At 37.1% G+C, this 17,138-nt stretch overlaps 1 protein-coding gene across 1 annotated transcript in view; it reads right to left on the bottom strand.

The window, feature by feature from the left end:
- EFCAB3 (EF-hand calcium binding domain 3) overlaps positions 1-10,648 on the bottom strand; it is a 133,443-nt gene extending 122,795 nt beyond the window's left edge. Inside the window, exons 1-6 of the mRNA XM_044745526.2 lie at positions 10,603-10,648; positions 9,837-9,941; positions 9,252-9,305; positions 8,397-8,501; positions 7,400-7,453; positions 6,762-6,866 (exon numbers count right to left, since the gene is read on the bottom strand). Of these exons, the coding sequence (XP_044601461.2) occupies positions 6,762-6,866; positions 7,400-7,453; positions 8,397-8,501; positions 9,252-9,305; positions 9,837-9,941; positions 10,603-10,627 (448 nt within the window). The 5' untranslated portion in view covers positions 10,628-10,648. The remainder of the gene's footprint in view (positions 1-6,761; positions 6,867-7,399; positions 7,454-8,396; positions 8,502-9,251; positions 9,306-9,836; positions 9,942-10,602) is intronic.
- Positions 10,649-17,138: the final 6,490 nt, after the last annotated feature.

The following is a 17,138-nucleotide window of genomic DNA, read 5'->3' as shown; positions in this document are numbered from 1 at the left end:
AGTGATGAGAGTGGGCACTCTTGTCTTCTTCCTGGTCTTAAAGGAAAAGCTTTCAATTTTTCTCCATTGAGCATAATAGCTGTGGGTTTGTCCTATACGGCCTTTACTATGTTGAGGTATGTTCCTTTTATACCCAACATGTTGAGGGTTTTTATCAAGAAAGGATGTTGTATTTTGTCAAATGCTTTTCTGCATCTATTGAGATGATCATATGATTTTTATCTTTCATTCTATTAATGTGGTGTATTACATATACTGATTTGTATATGTTGAAACTTGTTTGCATCCTAGGGATAAATCCCACTTGGTCATGGCATATAATTCTTTTAATGAGTTCTTGAATTTGCTTTTTCAATATTTTGTTGAGAATTTTTGCATCTACGTTTATCAGGAATTTTGGTCTATAGTTTTCTTTTCTTGTCATGTCTTTCTTTTTAAAATTTTTATTTATGTTTTTTTCTGCTTTATCTCCCCAACCCTCCCCCGTACACAGTTATATATCTTAGTTGCACGTCCTTCTAGTTGTGGGATGTGGGATGCTGCCTCAACGTGGCCTGACAAGTGGTGCCATGTTGGCGCCCAGGATCCGAACCCTGGGCCGCTGCAGCAGAGTGTGCGAACTTAACCACTCGGCCACAGAGCCAGCCCCTCTTGTCATGTCTTTATTTAGCTTTTGCATCAGGGTGATGCCAGCTTTGTAAAATAAGTTTGGAAGTGTTCTCCTCTCTTTTAATTTTTTGGTGGAGTTTGAGAAGGATTGGCATTAATTCTTCTTTAAACATTTGGTAGAATTTGCCAGTGATGCCATCTGGTCCTCAGGTTTTCTAGGATGGGAGGTTTTTTGTTTTTGCTGAAGAAGATTCACTCTGAGCTAACATCTGTTGCCAATCTTCCTGTATTTTATATGTGGGTCGCCACCACAGCATGGTTGCCCATGAGTGGCGTAGGTCCATGCCTGGGAACTGAACCTGTGCCACCAAGGCAGAGCATGCCAAACTTAACCACTAGGCCACAGGGCCAGCCCTAGGATGGGAGGTTTTTCATTCCTGATTCAATATCCTTACTCATTATTAGTCTGTTCAGATGTTCTTCTTTTTCTTGATTCATTCTTGGTAGGTTGTATGATTCTAGGAAATCATTTCTTCTAGGTTATGGAATTTGTTGGTGTATATTGTTCCTAGTAGTCTCTTATGATCCTATGTATTTCTATAATGTCAGTCATAATTTTTCCTCTTTTATTTCTGATTTTATCTGTTTGAGTCTTCTTTCTGTTTTTCTTCTTCAGTCTCACTGAAGATTTGCCAATTTTGCTTATCTTTTTGAAAAACCAGCTCTTGATTTTGTTGATCTTTTCTATTGTTTTTCTGGTCTCTATTTCACTTATTTCCACTCTGATCTTTCTTATTTCTTCCTTCTGCTAACTTTGGACCCAATTTGCTCCTTTTTTTTCTGGTTCCTTGAAGTATAAAGTTAGGTTGTTTATTTACAGTCTTTGTAATTTCTCAATATATGCATTTGTCACTCTAAACTGGAACTGCTTTTACAGCATCCCATAGGTTTGGGTATGTTGTATTTCTATTTTCATTTGTTTCAAGATACTCTTTGATTTCCCTTTTGATTTCTGCTTTGACCCATTGGATGATCAAGAGTGTGTTGTTTACTTTCTACATATTTGTAGATTTTCCAGTTTTTTTCATGTTGTTGATTTCTAGTTTCATATCATTGTGTTTAGACAAGGTACTTGATGATTTCAATCTTGTTAAATTTTAAGACTTTTTGTGTGTTCAATAATATAATCTGTCCTTGAGAGCATTCTGTGTGCACTTGAGAAGAATGTGTACAGTCACGCACCACATAACAATATTTTGGTCAACGACGGACCACATATACGATGGTGGTCCCATAAGATTACTACCATATAGCCCAGATATGTAGTAGGCTATACCATGTATATCAGTACTGTAAGGGAGGAAGAAATTTTCCTCTACCCTTCTAGGTTCATCTGGCTGGTCTAAAAGTTAAATTGACATGAGACAGACTAACAAGAGAAAAACAAACAAAAGTTTAATAACATGTATATATATACATGGGAGAAACCCAGGCAAACAGAGTAACTTGCCAAAATGGCCAAATCCTCACCTTAAATACCATCCTCAGACAAAGACAAAATATGTTGGTATAGAGAGTCAGGGACTTCAAAGGAAAGGAAGGCAATTCATAAGTAGGTGAAAAGGGAGTAAACCTTTTAAAAACAAGTGTTTGGCCACACAGAAACAGAAGAATACAGAGGGGAGCCCAACAAACAGGTTTTTCTAGGTTCCTCCCTGTCAACCACCTAGTTCATGATATGCTAAGGTGACAGCTGGCTTCCTGAGACAGGTTTTTTTTTTCAGATTGGCACCTGAGCCAACAAGTGTTGCCAATATTCTTCTTTTCTTTTTTCCTTTTCTCCCCTAATCCCCCCCAGTACATAGTTGTATATTTTAGTTGTGGGTCCTTCTAGTTGTGGCTTGTGGGATGCCACCTCAATATGGCCTGGTGAGCGGTGCCATGTCTGTGCCCAGGATCCAAACTGGCAAAACCCTGGGCCACTGAGGTGGAGTGTGCAAACTTAACCACTTGGCCATGGGGTCAGCCCCCAAAACAGGTTTTTAAAATCTGAATTCTTTTAGGCAGTTAAGGGAGAGGAAACAAGGAAAACTTTCTGAATCTTTTGTTTCTTAAAAGTAGTCAGCCTAAATTAATCCTCATGTTAAAGAGACATATTTTGGGATGGCAAATTTTGTTCCCCTTCAGTTCCCCTTTATGTTTGCATCATGACAAAATCGCCCAATCATGCATTTCTTGGGACGTATCCCTGTTATTAAGTGATGCATGACTGTATTCTGCTGCTGTTGGATGGAATGTTCTACAGGTGTCTGTTAGGTCCATTTGGTCTCATGTATGGTTCAAGTCCATTGTTTTCCTGTTGATTTTCTGTCTGGATGATTTATCCATTGTTGAAAGTGGGCACTCAAATCCCCTACTCTTACTGTATTGTTGTTTATTTCTCCCTTCAGATCTGTTGGTATTTTCTTAATATATTTGGGTGCCCCAATGATGGGTTTGTATATGTTTACAACTGTTATATCTTCTTAATGAATTTACCCCTTTATTGTTATATAATGGCTTTCTTTGTCTCTTGTTACCATTTTTGGCTTAAAATCTATTTTGTCTGATATAAGCATAGCTATCCCTGCTTTCTTTTGGTGTCCACTCACACGAAATATTTTCTTCCACCCCTTCACTTTGAGTCTATTTGTGTCCTTAAAGCTGCAGTGTCTCTTGTAGGCAGCATATAGTTGGATCTTGTTTTTTATCCATACAGCCACTCTGTGCTTTTTGGTTGGTGGATTCAATCCATTTACATTTAGAGTAATTATTGCTATGTAAGGACTTACTAATGCCATATTTTTAATTGCTGGCTGTTTTGTAGTTCCATTGTTTCTTTTTCCCTCTGTTTCTGCCTACCTTTGTGAATTGGTGATTTTCTATGGTGGTATGGTCTGATTATCCTCTCTTTATCTTTTGTGAATTTACTCTAGGTTTTTGCTTTGTGGTTACTATGGAGCTTACATAAAACATCTTACAGAAAAAACAATCCATTCTAGGCTTATAGCAACTTACCTTTGTTTGTCTACAAAGGCTCCACCCTTTTTCTTTTCCCTTTTACATTACTGATGTTACAATTTACCTCTTTTTAATATGTGAATTTGTTAATAATTTATAGTATTTATAGTTATTTTACTACTCTTTTCCTATAACTTTTATAGTTGAGTGGTTAACACACTATCCTATTATAGAATTAGAGTTTTCTAAGTCTGACCGCATATTTTTCATCTTTACCAATGTGTTGTGTACATTTGCATGTTTTCATGTTGCTGATTAGCATCTTATCATTTCATCTTGAACTCCGTTCTGCATTTCTTGTAAGGCAGGTCTAGTGGTGGTGAACTCCTTCAGCTTGTGTTTGTCTGGGAAAGTCTCTATTCCTCCCTTATATGTGAAGAATAACTTTTTCAGGTAAAGTATTCTTGCCTGGCAAGTTTTATCTTTCAACACTTGGAATATGTCATTCTACTCTCTCCTGGCCTGTAGAGTTTCTGCTGAGAAATCTGTTGCTAGCCGAAATGGGGCTTCTTTTTAGGTTACATTCATTTTTTTCCTGCTGCCCTTAAGATTCTTTATTATTGATTTTTTTAATTGAGATAAAATTGACATTATATTAGTTTCAGATGTACAACATAATGATTTGATACTTGTCTATATTGCAAAATGACCACCACAATAAGTCTAGTTAATATTATTGATTTTTGATAGTTTCAATATAATGTATCTTGGAGAAAGTCTCTTTGCATTGAGATAACAGGGTGCTCTATTAGCTTCATCAACTTGTATGTCCAAGTTTTTCCCCAGGTTTGGGAAGTTCTCAGCTATTATTTCTCTAAATAAACTCTCTGCCCCATTTTCCCTTTTTTCTCCTTCCAGAATGTGATTATTCTAATATTTGCCTTTTGATTGAACACCACAGCTCACCTTGGCTTTCTCTGCTCTTTTTAAATTTTTGTTCTTCCTCTCTTCTGTTATTTCAAAATTCTTATCCTCCAAGTCATTTATTCTTTCTTCTATCTGGTCTTCCCTGATACCAATGCTCTCTATTGCATTCTTCTTCTCATTCACTGAGTTCTTCAGCTCTAGAATTTCTGTTTGGTTCTTTTTAAAAATTTCAATCTCGTAAAGAATTCATTTTGTTCACATATTTTATTTCAATGAATTTTCTTTTCAAGTTTTTTTGTAGCTTATTGAGTTTCTTCAAAACAGCTATTTTGAATTTTTACCAGTTAGATCACAATATCCATGCCTTTGAGACCAGTCGCAGGAGAATTATCTTCTTTTTGTGTGTGTGATGCCATATTTCCTTAATTTTTCATATTCCTGTAGTTATGTGTTGCTGTTTTAGCATTTGAAGTAGCAGACACCTCCTCAACTCTTTGCCTGTTGCTTTCAGATCTAGTGTTATGTTCTATGGTGCTGTCATCTGAATTTTACCTCTGTCTTCGTGAGGGTATTCCTGCTCCACTCTTCTTGCTCCCTCTTGTGGCCAAATTTTAAGCTTTTTATATCTTCTCTTGTTCTTATAATTCACAGCTTGGCTATTGGAAATCTTGGTTTTCTAGTAGGTGGTGCTATAGCTCAAGTTGGTGGTTTTTCCCTTGCCCACTGACTGTCCCTTGTTTTCTGAGCATGCTCCCTGTCTACCAAAGCTTGCTCTGGAGGATGCACTTGGACCTCCATGCACACGAACCTGGCAGCAGAGTTGGGGGAGGTGTGGGTTTAGCACTTGGGCATTGGAGATGCCTGAGAACCTGGTAGGGAGATCCTTGGTGTGGTACTCTCAGAGGCTCATGAGTGGACTTCTCACTCATGAGTGCAATCCTTTTAGAACGATTTGAAATTCTTATTTGCCTCTTTCCCAATATCCTCTCTGTCCCCCAGTCACAGAGCTCCCAACTTAGTACTCCAGGTGCTGGTGGAGAAAACTGAGTTTCTCCAGCCAGACTGCCCCACTGGGGTAGCCAAGCACTCACTCATCATTTTCCTTTTCTCCTGTGGGAGAGATCACCACTGCAGGATAAATCAACCCTGTGCAGTATTTCCTTAGGGGAGGGGTGGCACAGGGAAAGTTTCTTTTACTGCCTCCACTGCGACCAAACTCGTACTTTTCTTTCTTTTTTTTCTTTAATGACATGCTAGAGTCTCCCCCAGGAAGGCTGGACATCAGCAAGTTCTCTCTGGTGTGTGAGTGCCTGCCCAGGTCAGCACTTACTCAGTTTTTGCCTGACAATAACGAGAGAGGTCTATACAATTTTTCTGGCTCTACTGGTTCTACAGGCCATATTGAAGTTGTGTGTCTCTACTAGTTACACTGGTGGGCAAGACTCCTCCCAGGTCCTTTGGAGTAAACTAGGTCCCAAATAACCAAAAAGGTGTTTTTCTTCATGTCTGGATGTCTAATTCATTGACTAAAAAGCGGGATAAAAAGGAGGAACACTTATGTGCCGTGTTGCTGATGTCACTTCTCTCAATTTTTTTCTTTGGTGAGGAAGATTTGCCCTGAGCTAACATCCATTGCCAATCCTCCTCTTTTTTTTCACTTGAGGAAGATTAGCCCTGAGCTAACTAACATTCCTGTCAATCTTCCTCTCCTCTGTACATGTGATGCCTCCAAAGCATGGCCAATGAGTGGAGTAGGGCCATGCCCAGGATCTGAACCCATGAACCTGGACCACTGAAGTGGTGTGTGTGGACTTTAACCACTTGGCTATGGGGTGGCCCCACCTCTCTCAATTTTTGTGTGTGCATGTGAGAAAGACTTGCCCTGAGCTAACATCTGTTGTCAATCTTCCTCTTTTTTTCTTTTTCTCCCCAAAGCCCAGTACATAGTTGTATATCCTAGTTGTAAGGTCATTCCAGTTTTTCTACATGGGATGCCGCTACAGCATGGCTTGATGAGCGGTGCATAGGTCCATGCCCAGGATCCAAACTTGCGAACTCCCGGCTACTGAAGCAGCATGTGAACTTAACCCCTCAGCCACAGGGCTGGCTCCCTTGCCTCTCTCAATTTTTAATAAGACTTTAAACAGTTATTCTGTTAGAATTTTATGCACATAACTCATAAGCCCGAGATTCTCTGAAATTCACTGCAAGTCCAAAATGCTTACCATCCATCGGCACTATGCTCAGTAGTTCGTCGCTTTCTTTCTTCGTTAATTCAATACCCACATTTTCCAGATAAAGTTGTGTGTCACTGGCATTAATCTTACCACCTTTAAAAAGATGGGAAACATGATAAGTGAACATTTTCATACATACTTTTAAATTTAAAAAATTATCATAAAACAGCAGTATCTGAACTTGCTAGAGATATAACTGCAGAAGAACAAGAACACAATGAGGCTCATCTAACTGCAGAGCATCACAAGAAGGAGTTAAAATAGAACATGTTTCCTTTAAGCCTTGTCAAAGGAATGCTTTCATTAATGCTCTAAAAACAATGGGGACAACCCAAACAGCCTATAATAAATAGACTTCTTAAAAAAATGATACTTCTAAAACCACAGGTAATAAAAAGTCCACCTGTATTCTTAAAAACAAACATGTCATCAATATATCAATTGGTAAAATTGGTATATTTTGTACACCAATTGGTATATTGGTAAAATTTACCAATTTTACCATCAATTGGTAAAATGAGGCTTGCGTGCAATTGCAGAATACTTGGATATACAATTGAAATATGACATGTACATACAGCAAAAGATCTTGATTTTATATCTTTTCATCATTACTTCTCACTCACCAGAAAATAAATTTACTATATTCATAAGGGAGTTCAGTGAAATCTTCCCATTACCTGAAATATAAAGCATAAATTGGATATAGACAAATATTTATCACTATTGGGAATGGGATCACCTTTTCCCATGAAATTTCCTAAGTTGTCATCGCTTACACAGAGGAAATTTGTTGATTTTTTTTTCTGAGAAAGATTCAACCCGAGCCAACATATGTTGCCATTCTTCCTTCTCTCTTTTTTCCTCTCCAAAGCTCTAGTACATATTTGTACATTCTAGTTGTAAGTCCTTCTAGTTCTTCTATGTGAGCTGCTGCCACAGCATGGCTACTGAAAGACGAGTGGTGTGGTTCTGTGACTGGGAACTGAACCCAGGCCACCAAAGCAGAGAGCACTGAACTTTAACCACTAGGTCATCAGGGCTGGTTCAATTTGTTGAATTTTTACTGCTTTTCTTGTATTCAACTACCTTATAGAATTCTAAAGAGGATGTTTTAACATGCTAAATTAGATCTTTAATTCTTTTCCTAAATGGTCCTTTTCAGGTAAAAATATGCCTGTCTGGTGCCAAATTATTGGTCTCAAGTCAGATATCATTGACCCTCTATTTCAACCCAACCTGACATTCAACTCATATTTGTTAAATGAAAATATGATCACCTCTATTTGTATGTTACTTGTCAAACAAGTCGAAGCCCTTTTTACCATCTCACTTGGTTTTGTCAATCTCTGACCTTTTCCAACATCAATTTCAATAACTTGTTATTTTATTCAGAAGCATTTGTTTTTCCTAGCTAAACCTAAATCTACTAGTGCCTTTATTTGTCCTCTGACAATATTGAGAATAATAATGAGAAGCCATATTTCTCATCTTTGAGGATTATAACTCTAAAAGTACTTCTAACTTTCTAAACGAAATGGGATAAGAACACTTTGAGATTCCACAGGAAGACTTCATGGGTTCTTCTGAAAGGAAGTGGTAAGTGGTAAATTAAATACTCACTGTCAGTTTTCAAATGGTTCTGTAGATCTTTCATTTCTTTCTTTTCAAGTTTATAGTTCAAGTCTTCTAGAATGGTTTCTAGTTTATTTTTGAAAACTTTCCCTCCTTAATAAAGAAAGAGATGAAAGAAGAAAAATTTGAAATTATGCCTAAAATTTAAAAAATTCTAGTTGAATCTATGCACCAAACCTCAACGGGAGGGAGAAAAGCAAAGTTGTAATGCAGATGTTCAACAAAACATAAAACGAAGGTGGCAGGGGATAGGGGTGGGGAATGTGAGGAAAAAAGTCTCCTGTGTATTATACACGTTACAACACACTTTGCTAAAATTTGTTGTAGACATCTAAAGCAAAGAAAATGATGAGGTTTATTATTCATTATTCATTTACTAGTCATAGGGGAGGAATATGTGAGAAACAGTAACCATAATTCTGGCTACTGAGTTTGAAATCTGCCATTGTAACATTGTAAATTATCTCCACAAACTTAGCGGTTATCTGAACTTGAATTATAAGCCATAAAGAGGAATAAAAAATGTTAACCAAATTTTTAAATATAACAATGTGATTAAGAATGTGTATTCAGATCCTGACTTTTCCTAAGTTCAAACTGTGTGACCTTAGGCAAGTGAGTTAACATCTCTCATCTGTAAAATGGTGATAAGTATCTACCTCATAGGATTTCTGTGAGAATTAAATGAGTTAATAAATGTAAAGTATTTAGAATAGCGCCTGGCACCATACTCGGGAGAAATTAGCTATTGTTATCAGTAAGTACCTAAAGGGACTTCCGAAAGGAAATACAAAGCTTAAAGATTTCATTTTTACTTGACTACTTATTATGCTTATCACTCACCTGGGAAAGTCTTTAAACCATCTAGCAACCGATTGTAATACACTTTTCCATCAACTATAAGAGAAGTCATAATTGATGTCATAGAGAAAGTGATACAGTAATTTATAACAAGAGTACAGACTATTTTATAAAGACAATAATGTTACATGATTTGCCTTATGGATTTAATAACAAAGTAAAGGAGTAGAGAAAGTTCTAAATTTACCCATTTTACTATGCTGAAACTTTGTTTCTGACTTGAACCTTTTTACCTAACATTCTCTCTTTCGTCCCCCCTTCTTTCTCTTTATTCTTTAGGACTCAGACATTTTAGGTTAATATCCTAAATTAAAATTTATCAATTTAAAAATCTTTATTCATTTATGAAGTTCTCAAGATCAATCCCAATAGAGTAATCCCACCTCCTACACCAGCCTCCAGGAGGGCAACGACTTTGTCTCTAATCCTGTGACCTAGGAAGTGCTCAATAAATATGTTGAATATAAATATACATCCGATAAATGTTTAATGATTCCCCACCTACCCCAACAATATACACTTAGACTAATTTCCCCCGAAGGCCAAAGCAGTATCAGAAATGCTCACAAGTAACTGGCAGAGTTTTTAGCAGCTTCCAGCGTTCCTTAGGTGTTAGTTCTATCCCTTTGTTTTTCAAAACATCATCGACTTCATTGATATTAACCTTCATTCCTTTGAAAAGATGGAAATGATGGCAGATGAAAAATTTAAGAGTGATGAATGATTCTAAATTATGAATGTCATCTAAGTTTAACTGCTGGATTAAGAGCAGGGTTGGTCAAAATGCTGAGATGAGACTCGACAGGATGTCAGAAACAGAAATCAATCTCATAATTCTACAGAGGAAAAAATACTTTTTGAGTGCTCTAATAAAAATGAGATAAATCAATACTTTGAAATGGGGATTGTATAAAGGCCTAGCCTGACTTGTATAAATTATTATATAAATAATTCTGTAAAGACGGCATCCATATTACTTTTTATTTGCCTGTGTGATAAGTTATTCATAAAAAGAGTTAGGCCAATGTTTTATCTCGCCAATTATTGTGGTAACACAGCTTTTTGGCTGTTTAAACAATGGAAAATTGATGTGCATTATTGAAAAAAAAATCCATTGAATATAGAATACTTCACCAGATATAATAATTTAGTCATTTTGCTCAAAAAGTATACAACCCCAAATGAATAAGGATCACTGCATAAAAGATACCATTAATGTACTAAAAGGACTAACCATGTCAGTATGATGGGAATAAAATATTTAAAAGCATAACAGAGAAGCATCAGAATATTGCTATTTACAATGATTTTTTCCCTAACACCTTTCACTCACCTCTGAATGATTCTGCATTTTCCATGAGCAGATTCAGTTTAACTTTTTCATCTGTAAGATAAGGTACGAATGAGACCCAGCCATAATGACTTAGACCCAGAAAACTTTATAAAGATCTTACATTCTGGAACAAAACACTGAAATTCAGAAGTTTACCCAGATTTGTTCTATAAATGTATCCAGATGAGCATGGAATTGAAGAATGAAGCTTTAAATGTAATAAAATATAGCATAGAAGAAGAAATTATAGTATAAAATATCAAATTCTATACACAACGGTGCTAATAAGTTTTAAAAGCAGTGCTTGACTTGCTTTCCACTTGGCCTGCTGTACTTTAGAATCCAGGAGTACTCTGATGTTTGATCACCTTATTATTAAAGGATTTAAAAGCAATACATACTGTAATACCAATGTATTCACCTACCTAAAATATGGTAGCTGGCTACTTCCACATTCCAACTCCATGGGCACCAAGATTTCCAGCTTTGCTGACTCCTTCATTTGATTTGTGTACTTACCGATTGAAAATCTCATTTCTAGGGCTACATCACACAGCCCCCTGAGGGTACAATTCATATCATAGTCTATGTGGCATTGCTTACCTCTCCTGTTCAAGGTAGTGTTATTTAATAGAAAGGGCAAAACTTTGAAGTTATATAAACCTTCTATCTAGGCTTCTGTAGGTTTCAAATCTTCACTCTGCCATTTAGCAGTCAGGTGGCCTTAGGCAAATCAATTGACTTCTGTGATTGATCCTCAATTTCCACACCAGAGACACTAGGATAACAACCTACTTTGAAGAGTTGTTTTTGTCATTTTTGTCTCTCTTTTTGTCCCCTCTTTCCTTTTTGTCCCCTATTTTTGACAACTAAATTTTGCATTCATCCATGAACAAAAGTACCTCTGTGGGAACTGTGGGATCCAGCATCATACACCAAAGAACCCTGTAGGACTCTTGCCCACATTTGCATTGGGTAATAGGCAGACAGACCTTGGTATGGGCTGCAGAACCAGCAGGAGCTTGAGAACTGGCCACAGCCCCTCTTGGCCGTGGTCAGGGAAAACCAGGAGAGTGCTTACTTGAGCAGACACCCATGGATGAGAGGCCCTTTGTAGGAAGTCTAACTTTCTTGAGGAGAGATTCTAGCATTCCATTAGAGCAAAAAAAAAAAAAAAAAAAACAAGTTGGAGCACTGGAGAGGGTAAGGGGAACTTTGCAAGTGCCACCCCTCCTCCAAGGCAGCTCAGTGCAGAACTGAACTAGCTGGTAGAAATCTTTCCTGCAGGGGTAAAAGGGAGCTAGGAGTGATTGCCCAGCTACCCCAGCTGTGTGGAATGCGGCTAGAGAACCTGTGTCTCTCTTGCAGCACCCAGAGTGTTGAGGTGGGACCTCCTGGGGGGAGGGAGGACATCAGCAAGGAGGCAGATAAAATATCTAAGCACCTTAGAGGGATGCAGTTTCTGATGACTGCCTTCAGGAGTCCAGCAGGAAACCTGTCCATGAGCTGCTGGGAGAACTTCACCTGCGAAACCCCACACTTGGCCTGTGGAGACTCCCAATGCCCTGAGTGCTAAACCCTCACCTCCCCCCGACTCTGTGGCAAGTTCCTTTTGCACACTCCTGAGTGCAGTGGTGAGTGAGCTCCAGTAAACAGGAAGTGCCCTCAGAAAATATGACAGGGTCTGTGGGCAAGGGAGAAACCACACACTTGACCTATAGTACCACCTTCTGGAAAACAAAAGAGAGTTGTAAGAACCAGAGAAGACATACAAGCTTAAGAATTCTGCCGCAAAAGGGAGCAAGAAGTGTGGAGTTAAGTGTATCCATACAATGTTGGAGAAAGGCTCAGACATAAGCAAGACCAACAAAAAATATCTCCTAGCTGAAGACAACTAGTAAAGATTTGAGGAGGTGACTGCTACTTCAAATGTGAAACCAGCAAGGTAAAACTTCAAGGAACATGAGGAATCAAGGAAACATGTTACCATCAAGTGATAACAATAATCCTCCAGTAACCAAATTCAAAGGCACAGAATCTTGTGATTTAGCTGATCAAGAAATCAAAAGCTGTTTTGAGGAAACTCAATGAACTACAAGAAAACACAGAGAGACAATTCAAAAAAATGAAGAAAACAATATATGAACAAAATGAGAAATTAAACAAAGAGATAGGAATCATAAAAAAGAACTGAACGGAAATTCTGGAGCTGAGGAATTCAATGAATAAAATACAAAATGCAATAGAGATCCTCTACAGTAGATTAGACCAAACAGAAGATAGAATCAGGGAGCCAGAGGGTAGGAACTTTGAAATGACCCAGTCAGAGGAGAAAGAAAAAAGGATGAAAAAGAGCAAATCAAGCCTAAGTGATGTATGGGATATCGTCAAAAGGACAAATATTAGAATAATTGGAATTCCAGAAGGAGAAGAGAGGGAGAAGTGGGCAGAAAGTCTCTTTAAAGAAAAAGTTGCTGATAAATTTCCAAATCTTGGGAGAGACTTGGATATCCAAGCTCATGAAACTAATAGATCTCCCCATTATCTCAATGAAAAGTGACTTTCTCTAAGACATATTATAATGCAACTGTCAAAAATCAAAGACAAAGAGAGAATCCTAAAAGCAGCAATAGAAAAAAGGATTGTAATCTACAAAGGAACCCCCATTAGGCTATCAGAGGCCATCTCAGCAGAAACCCTAAAGGCCAGGATAGAGTGGAATAACAGATTAAGTGTTGAAAGAAAAAAAATTCTGGGAAAGAATACTTTATCTGGCAAGTTAACCTTTAAATATGAAGGAGAAATAAAGACTTTCCCAGACAAACAAAAGCTGAGAGAGTTCATCACCACTAGACCTGCTTTGCAAGAAATGCTGAAAAGAGTTCTTCGGGCAGAAATGAAAAGACATTAATTAGTAACATGAAAATATATGAAAATATACAACATCATGGTAAAGGTAAATAGACAGATTTAGAAAACTCTAATTTTGTAATATGATGGTATGTTAACCACTTAACTATTGTATAAAGGTTAAAGAAAAAAGAGTAGTAAAGGCACTATAACTACCATAATTTGTTAATGAACACACAATAAATAAAGAGGTAAATTGTGACATCAAAAACATAAAACGGGGCTGGCCTGGTGGCCCAGCAGTTGAGTTAGTGTGCTCTGTTCTGGTGGCCCAGGGGTCCACTTGTTCAGATCCTGGATGCGGACCTACACACTGCTTATCAAGCTATGCTGTGGCAGGCATCCCACATTTAAAATAGAGGAAGATGGACAGAGACGTTAGCTCAGAGCCAATCTTCCTGAGCAAAATGAGGAGGATTGGTGGCAGATATTAGCTCAGGGCTAATCTTCCCCCAAAAGAAACAAAGAAAAAAACCATAAAAGGAGGGAAGTAATAGGGTAGAGCTTTTGTATGCAATTGAAATTAAATTGCTATCAACTTAAAATGGACTGTTTTAATTTATAAGATGTTCTATGTAAGCCTCGTGATAACCACAAAACAAAAACCTAGAGTAGATTCACAAAAGTTAAGGGGAGGAGAATCAGCATACCACCAAAGAAAATCACCAATTCACAAAGGTAGGCAGAAACAGAGGGAAAAAGAAACAATGGAATGACAAAACAACCAGCAATTAATAAGATGGCATTAGGGGCTGGCAATGTGGCTGAGTGCTTAAGTTTGCATGCTCCACTTTGGCGGCCCAAGTTTTCGCAGGTTCGGATCCTGGGCATGGACATGGCACCACTCATCAAGCCATGCTGAGGTGGTGTTGCACATAGCACAACCAGAAGGACCTACAACTAGAATATGCAACTATGTACTGGGGGGCTTTGAGGAGAAGAAGAAGAAGAAGAAAAAAAGAAGACTGGCAACAGACGTTAGCTCAGGTGCCAATCTTAAAAAAAGATGACATTAGTAAGTCCTTACATCTCAATAATTACTCTAACTGTAAATGGCTTGAATTCACCAACCAAAAGGCAAAGAGTGGCTGGATGGATAAAAAAACAAGATCCAACTATATGCTGCCTACAAGACACTCACTTCAGCTTTAACGATACACCTAGGCTCAAAGTGAAGGGATAGAAAAAGCATATTCCATGCTAGTGGAAAGCAAAAGAAAGAGGGGGGTAGCTATACGTACATGAGACAAAATAGACTTTAAGCCAAAAACAGTAACAAGAGATGAAGGAAGTCATTATATAATAGTAAAGGGATAAATTCATTAAGAGGATATAACATTTATAAATATGTACACTCCCAACATCAGAGCACCTAAATATATTAAGCAAATACTAACAAATCTGAAGGGAGAAATAGACAACAATACAATAATAGTAGGGGACTCATCTCTCTCTTCTGAGTATATATCCAAAGGAAATGAAAACAGGATATTGAATAGATATCTGTACTCCCATGTTTATTGCAGCATTATTCACAATAGCCAAAATATGGAATCAGCCTACATTTCTGTCAACTGATGAATGGATAAAGAATATGTAGTATACATAGACAATTGAATATTATTCAGCTGTGAGAAGGAAAAAAATCTTGTCATTTGTGACAACACTGATGGACCTTGAGAGTATTATGCTAAATGAGATAAGACAGACAAAAGTAAATATTGGATGACATCTTATATGTGGAATCAAAAAAAGCCAAACTCACAGAAACAGAGTAGAATGGTGGTTACCAGGGGCTGGGGAATTGGGGAATTGGGGAATTAGGGAGATGTTGTTAAAGGGTACAAACTTGCAACTAGAAGATGAATAAGTTCTACAGGTCTAATGCACAGCATAGTGACTATGATCAACAATACAGTATTATAAATTTCAAAGTTGCTAAGAAACTAGATCTTAACTTTTCTTACCACAAAAAAGAAATGATAATTATGTGACATGATAGAAGTGTTAGCTAACCCCATGGTGGTGATCATACTGCAATATATAAATCTATCAAATCAACATGTTCTATATTTTAAATTTATACAATGTTATATGTCAACTATATCTCAATTTAAAAAATTCTTGATAATTATTATCTATTGTTACCTCAATACAGATAATTAGTTTATATGACCTGATATATGGTATCAGGAGAATAGGAGAAAGAGGATTGCCAGTTTCCTAGATTAGCTATTTAATTAATACACAATTCTTAGTTCCTTTTAATTAAATTTTCTTAATAGTATTTTGTGCTAATAGTCTAGCAAAACGTGTTTAAGTGGGTAAGAGCGACCTGATTTATATTAATATTTCCAGTGATAAGACATATTAAATAAAGCAAGACTATCCATAAAATTCTAAATTTGTATGCTTCAGATCAGAAAGAAGATAGATGTGATACACATTTATAGTGCAGTGAGAATCTTAGAGAATTTGCTTTTAAATCAATATACCATTCATCATCTCAGAGCTACAGGATACACTGTAATATTTAGGAATGTCATTCTGTAGCTGTTGGAGTCAGTCAGTCAGACGGAGTCAGTCTCCATCTATGCTTCAATCCCTCAGGAAGCAGTTCAACTTTGTCTTAATTGTTTATGATATCACCAAGCACCTTTATATAGTTTCAGCTAGGGAAAGGATTTATCTTAGTCTTTTATTAAACAATCTCTATTATCTTCAAAAAAACCCCTACATTATCTTTTATCCGTAAATTCATTTTTCTTTTTTAAAAAATTATTTTAATGCTTTAAAATATATCAGTTTAAGGGAGACATTCTGGTGGATGGTCAAAAGGCTAGTTTCTTCTTCCTTCACTTCACCCTTCCTCTGTTACCTCCATATATCTAAGAAATCCTGGTCCAAGGATACATTTTCCCCTCTTGTCATTGGTGTTCATTTCTGCTCTATAAGGGTAGAATATACCAGCCATGCCACCCCAGATTCCCAGTAAACCTTACTCCTGTGTTGGCTTTTGGCTGAATTAGAGGACTACAGTAAAGAGAAATGCCTACTCTTCTCCTTTATTCCTACACATCATAGCCTGTCTTCAAGTTCTCTCAGCCTTGCCCCGACACTCTTCTACATGTGTGTATAAATATTTAACTAATTTATTTATTATATACAGTGGAGTTTCTTGATGTATTTAATTTCTAAACCGACTTTAGAACCTAATCTTAAAATAAGACTCCATTATCTCTCAAAACTATAAACAAATCTTTTATTATGGCTATTAAGGCTTAATATTAAGATAGAACGGATTAAACCCTGTAGGCCACCAGGAATACTTCCGAAATCTCCACCTAGCACCCGTTTAATATTAGAGATTTATTAGTTAAAGCCAGAATGGTTGGAACGGTTAGGCTACCCGGAATACCCAGAACATGCATATTGTCTTTTCTGCTATTATATGTTCCTTCCTGTAGTGTAGTTACACTTTATGATTATTTAAGGGATTTTTACCTTTTTTTTCCTAATTGATTTTTAAGTTTCTTCTTTGACTTTATTTTCCTTTAAAATATTCTTTGTTTCATTTCTCTACCTGCTTCTTAGGTCTGTCAATTTCCTCACTGGCATCAGAGTTT

Source organism: Equus asinus, chromosome 13, assembly GCF_041296235.1.
Source record: "Equus asinus isolate D_3611 breed Donkey chromosome 13, EquAss-T2T_v2, whole genome shotgun sequence".
Taxonomy (NCBI): Eukaryota; Metazoa; Chordata; class Mammalia; order Perissodactyla; family Equidae; genus Equus; species Equus asinus.
This window is presented reverse-complemented; position numbering and strand designations above follow the sequence as displayed.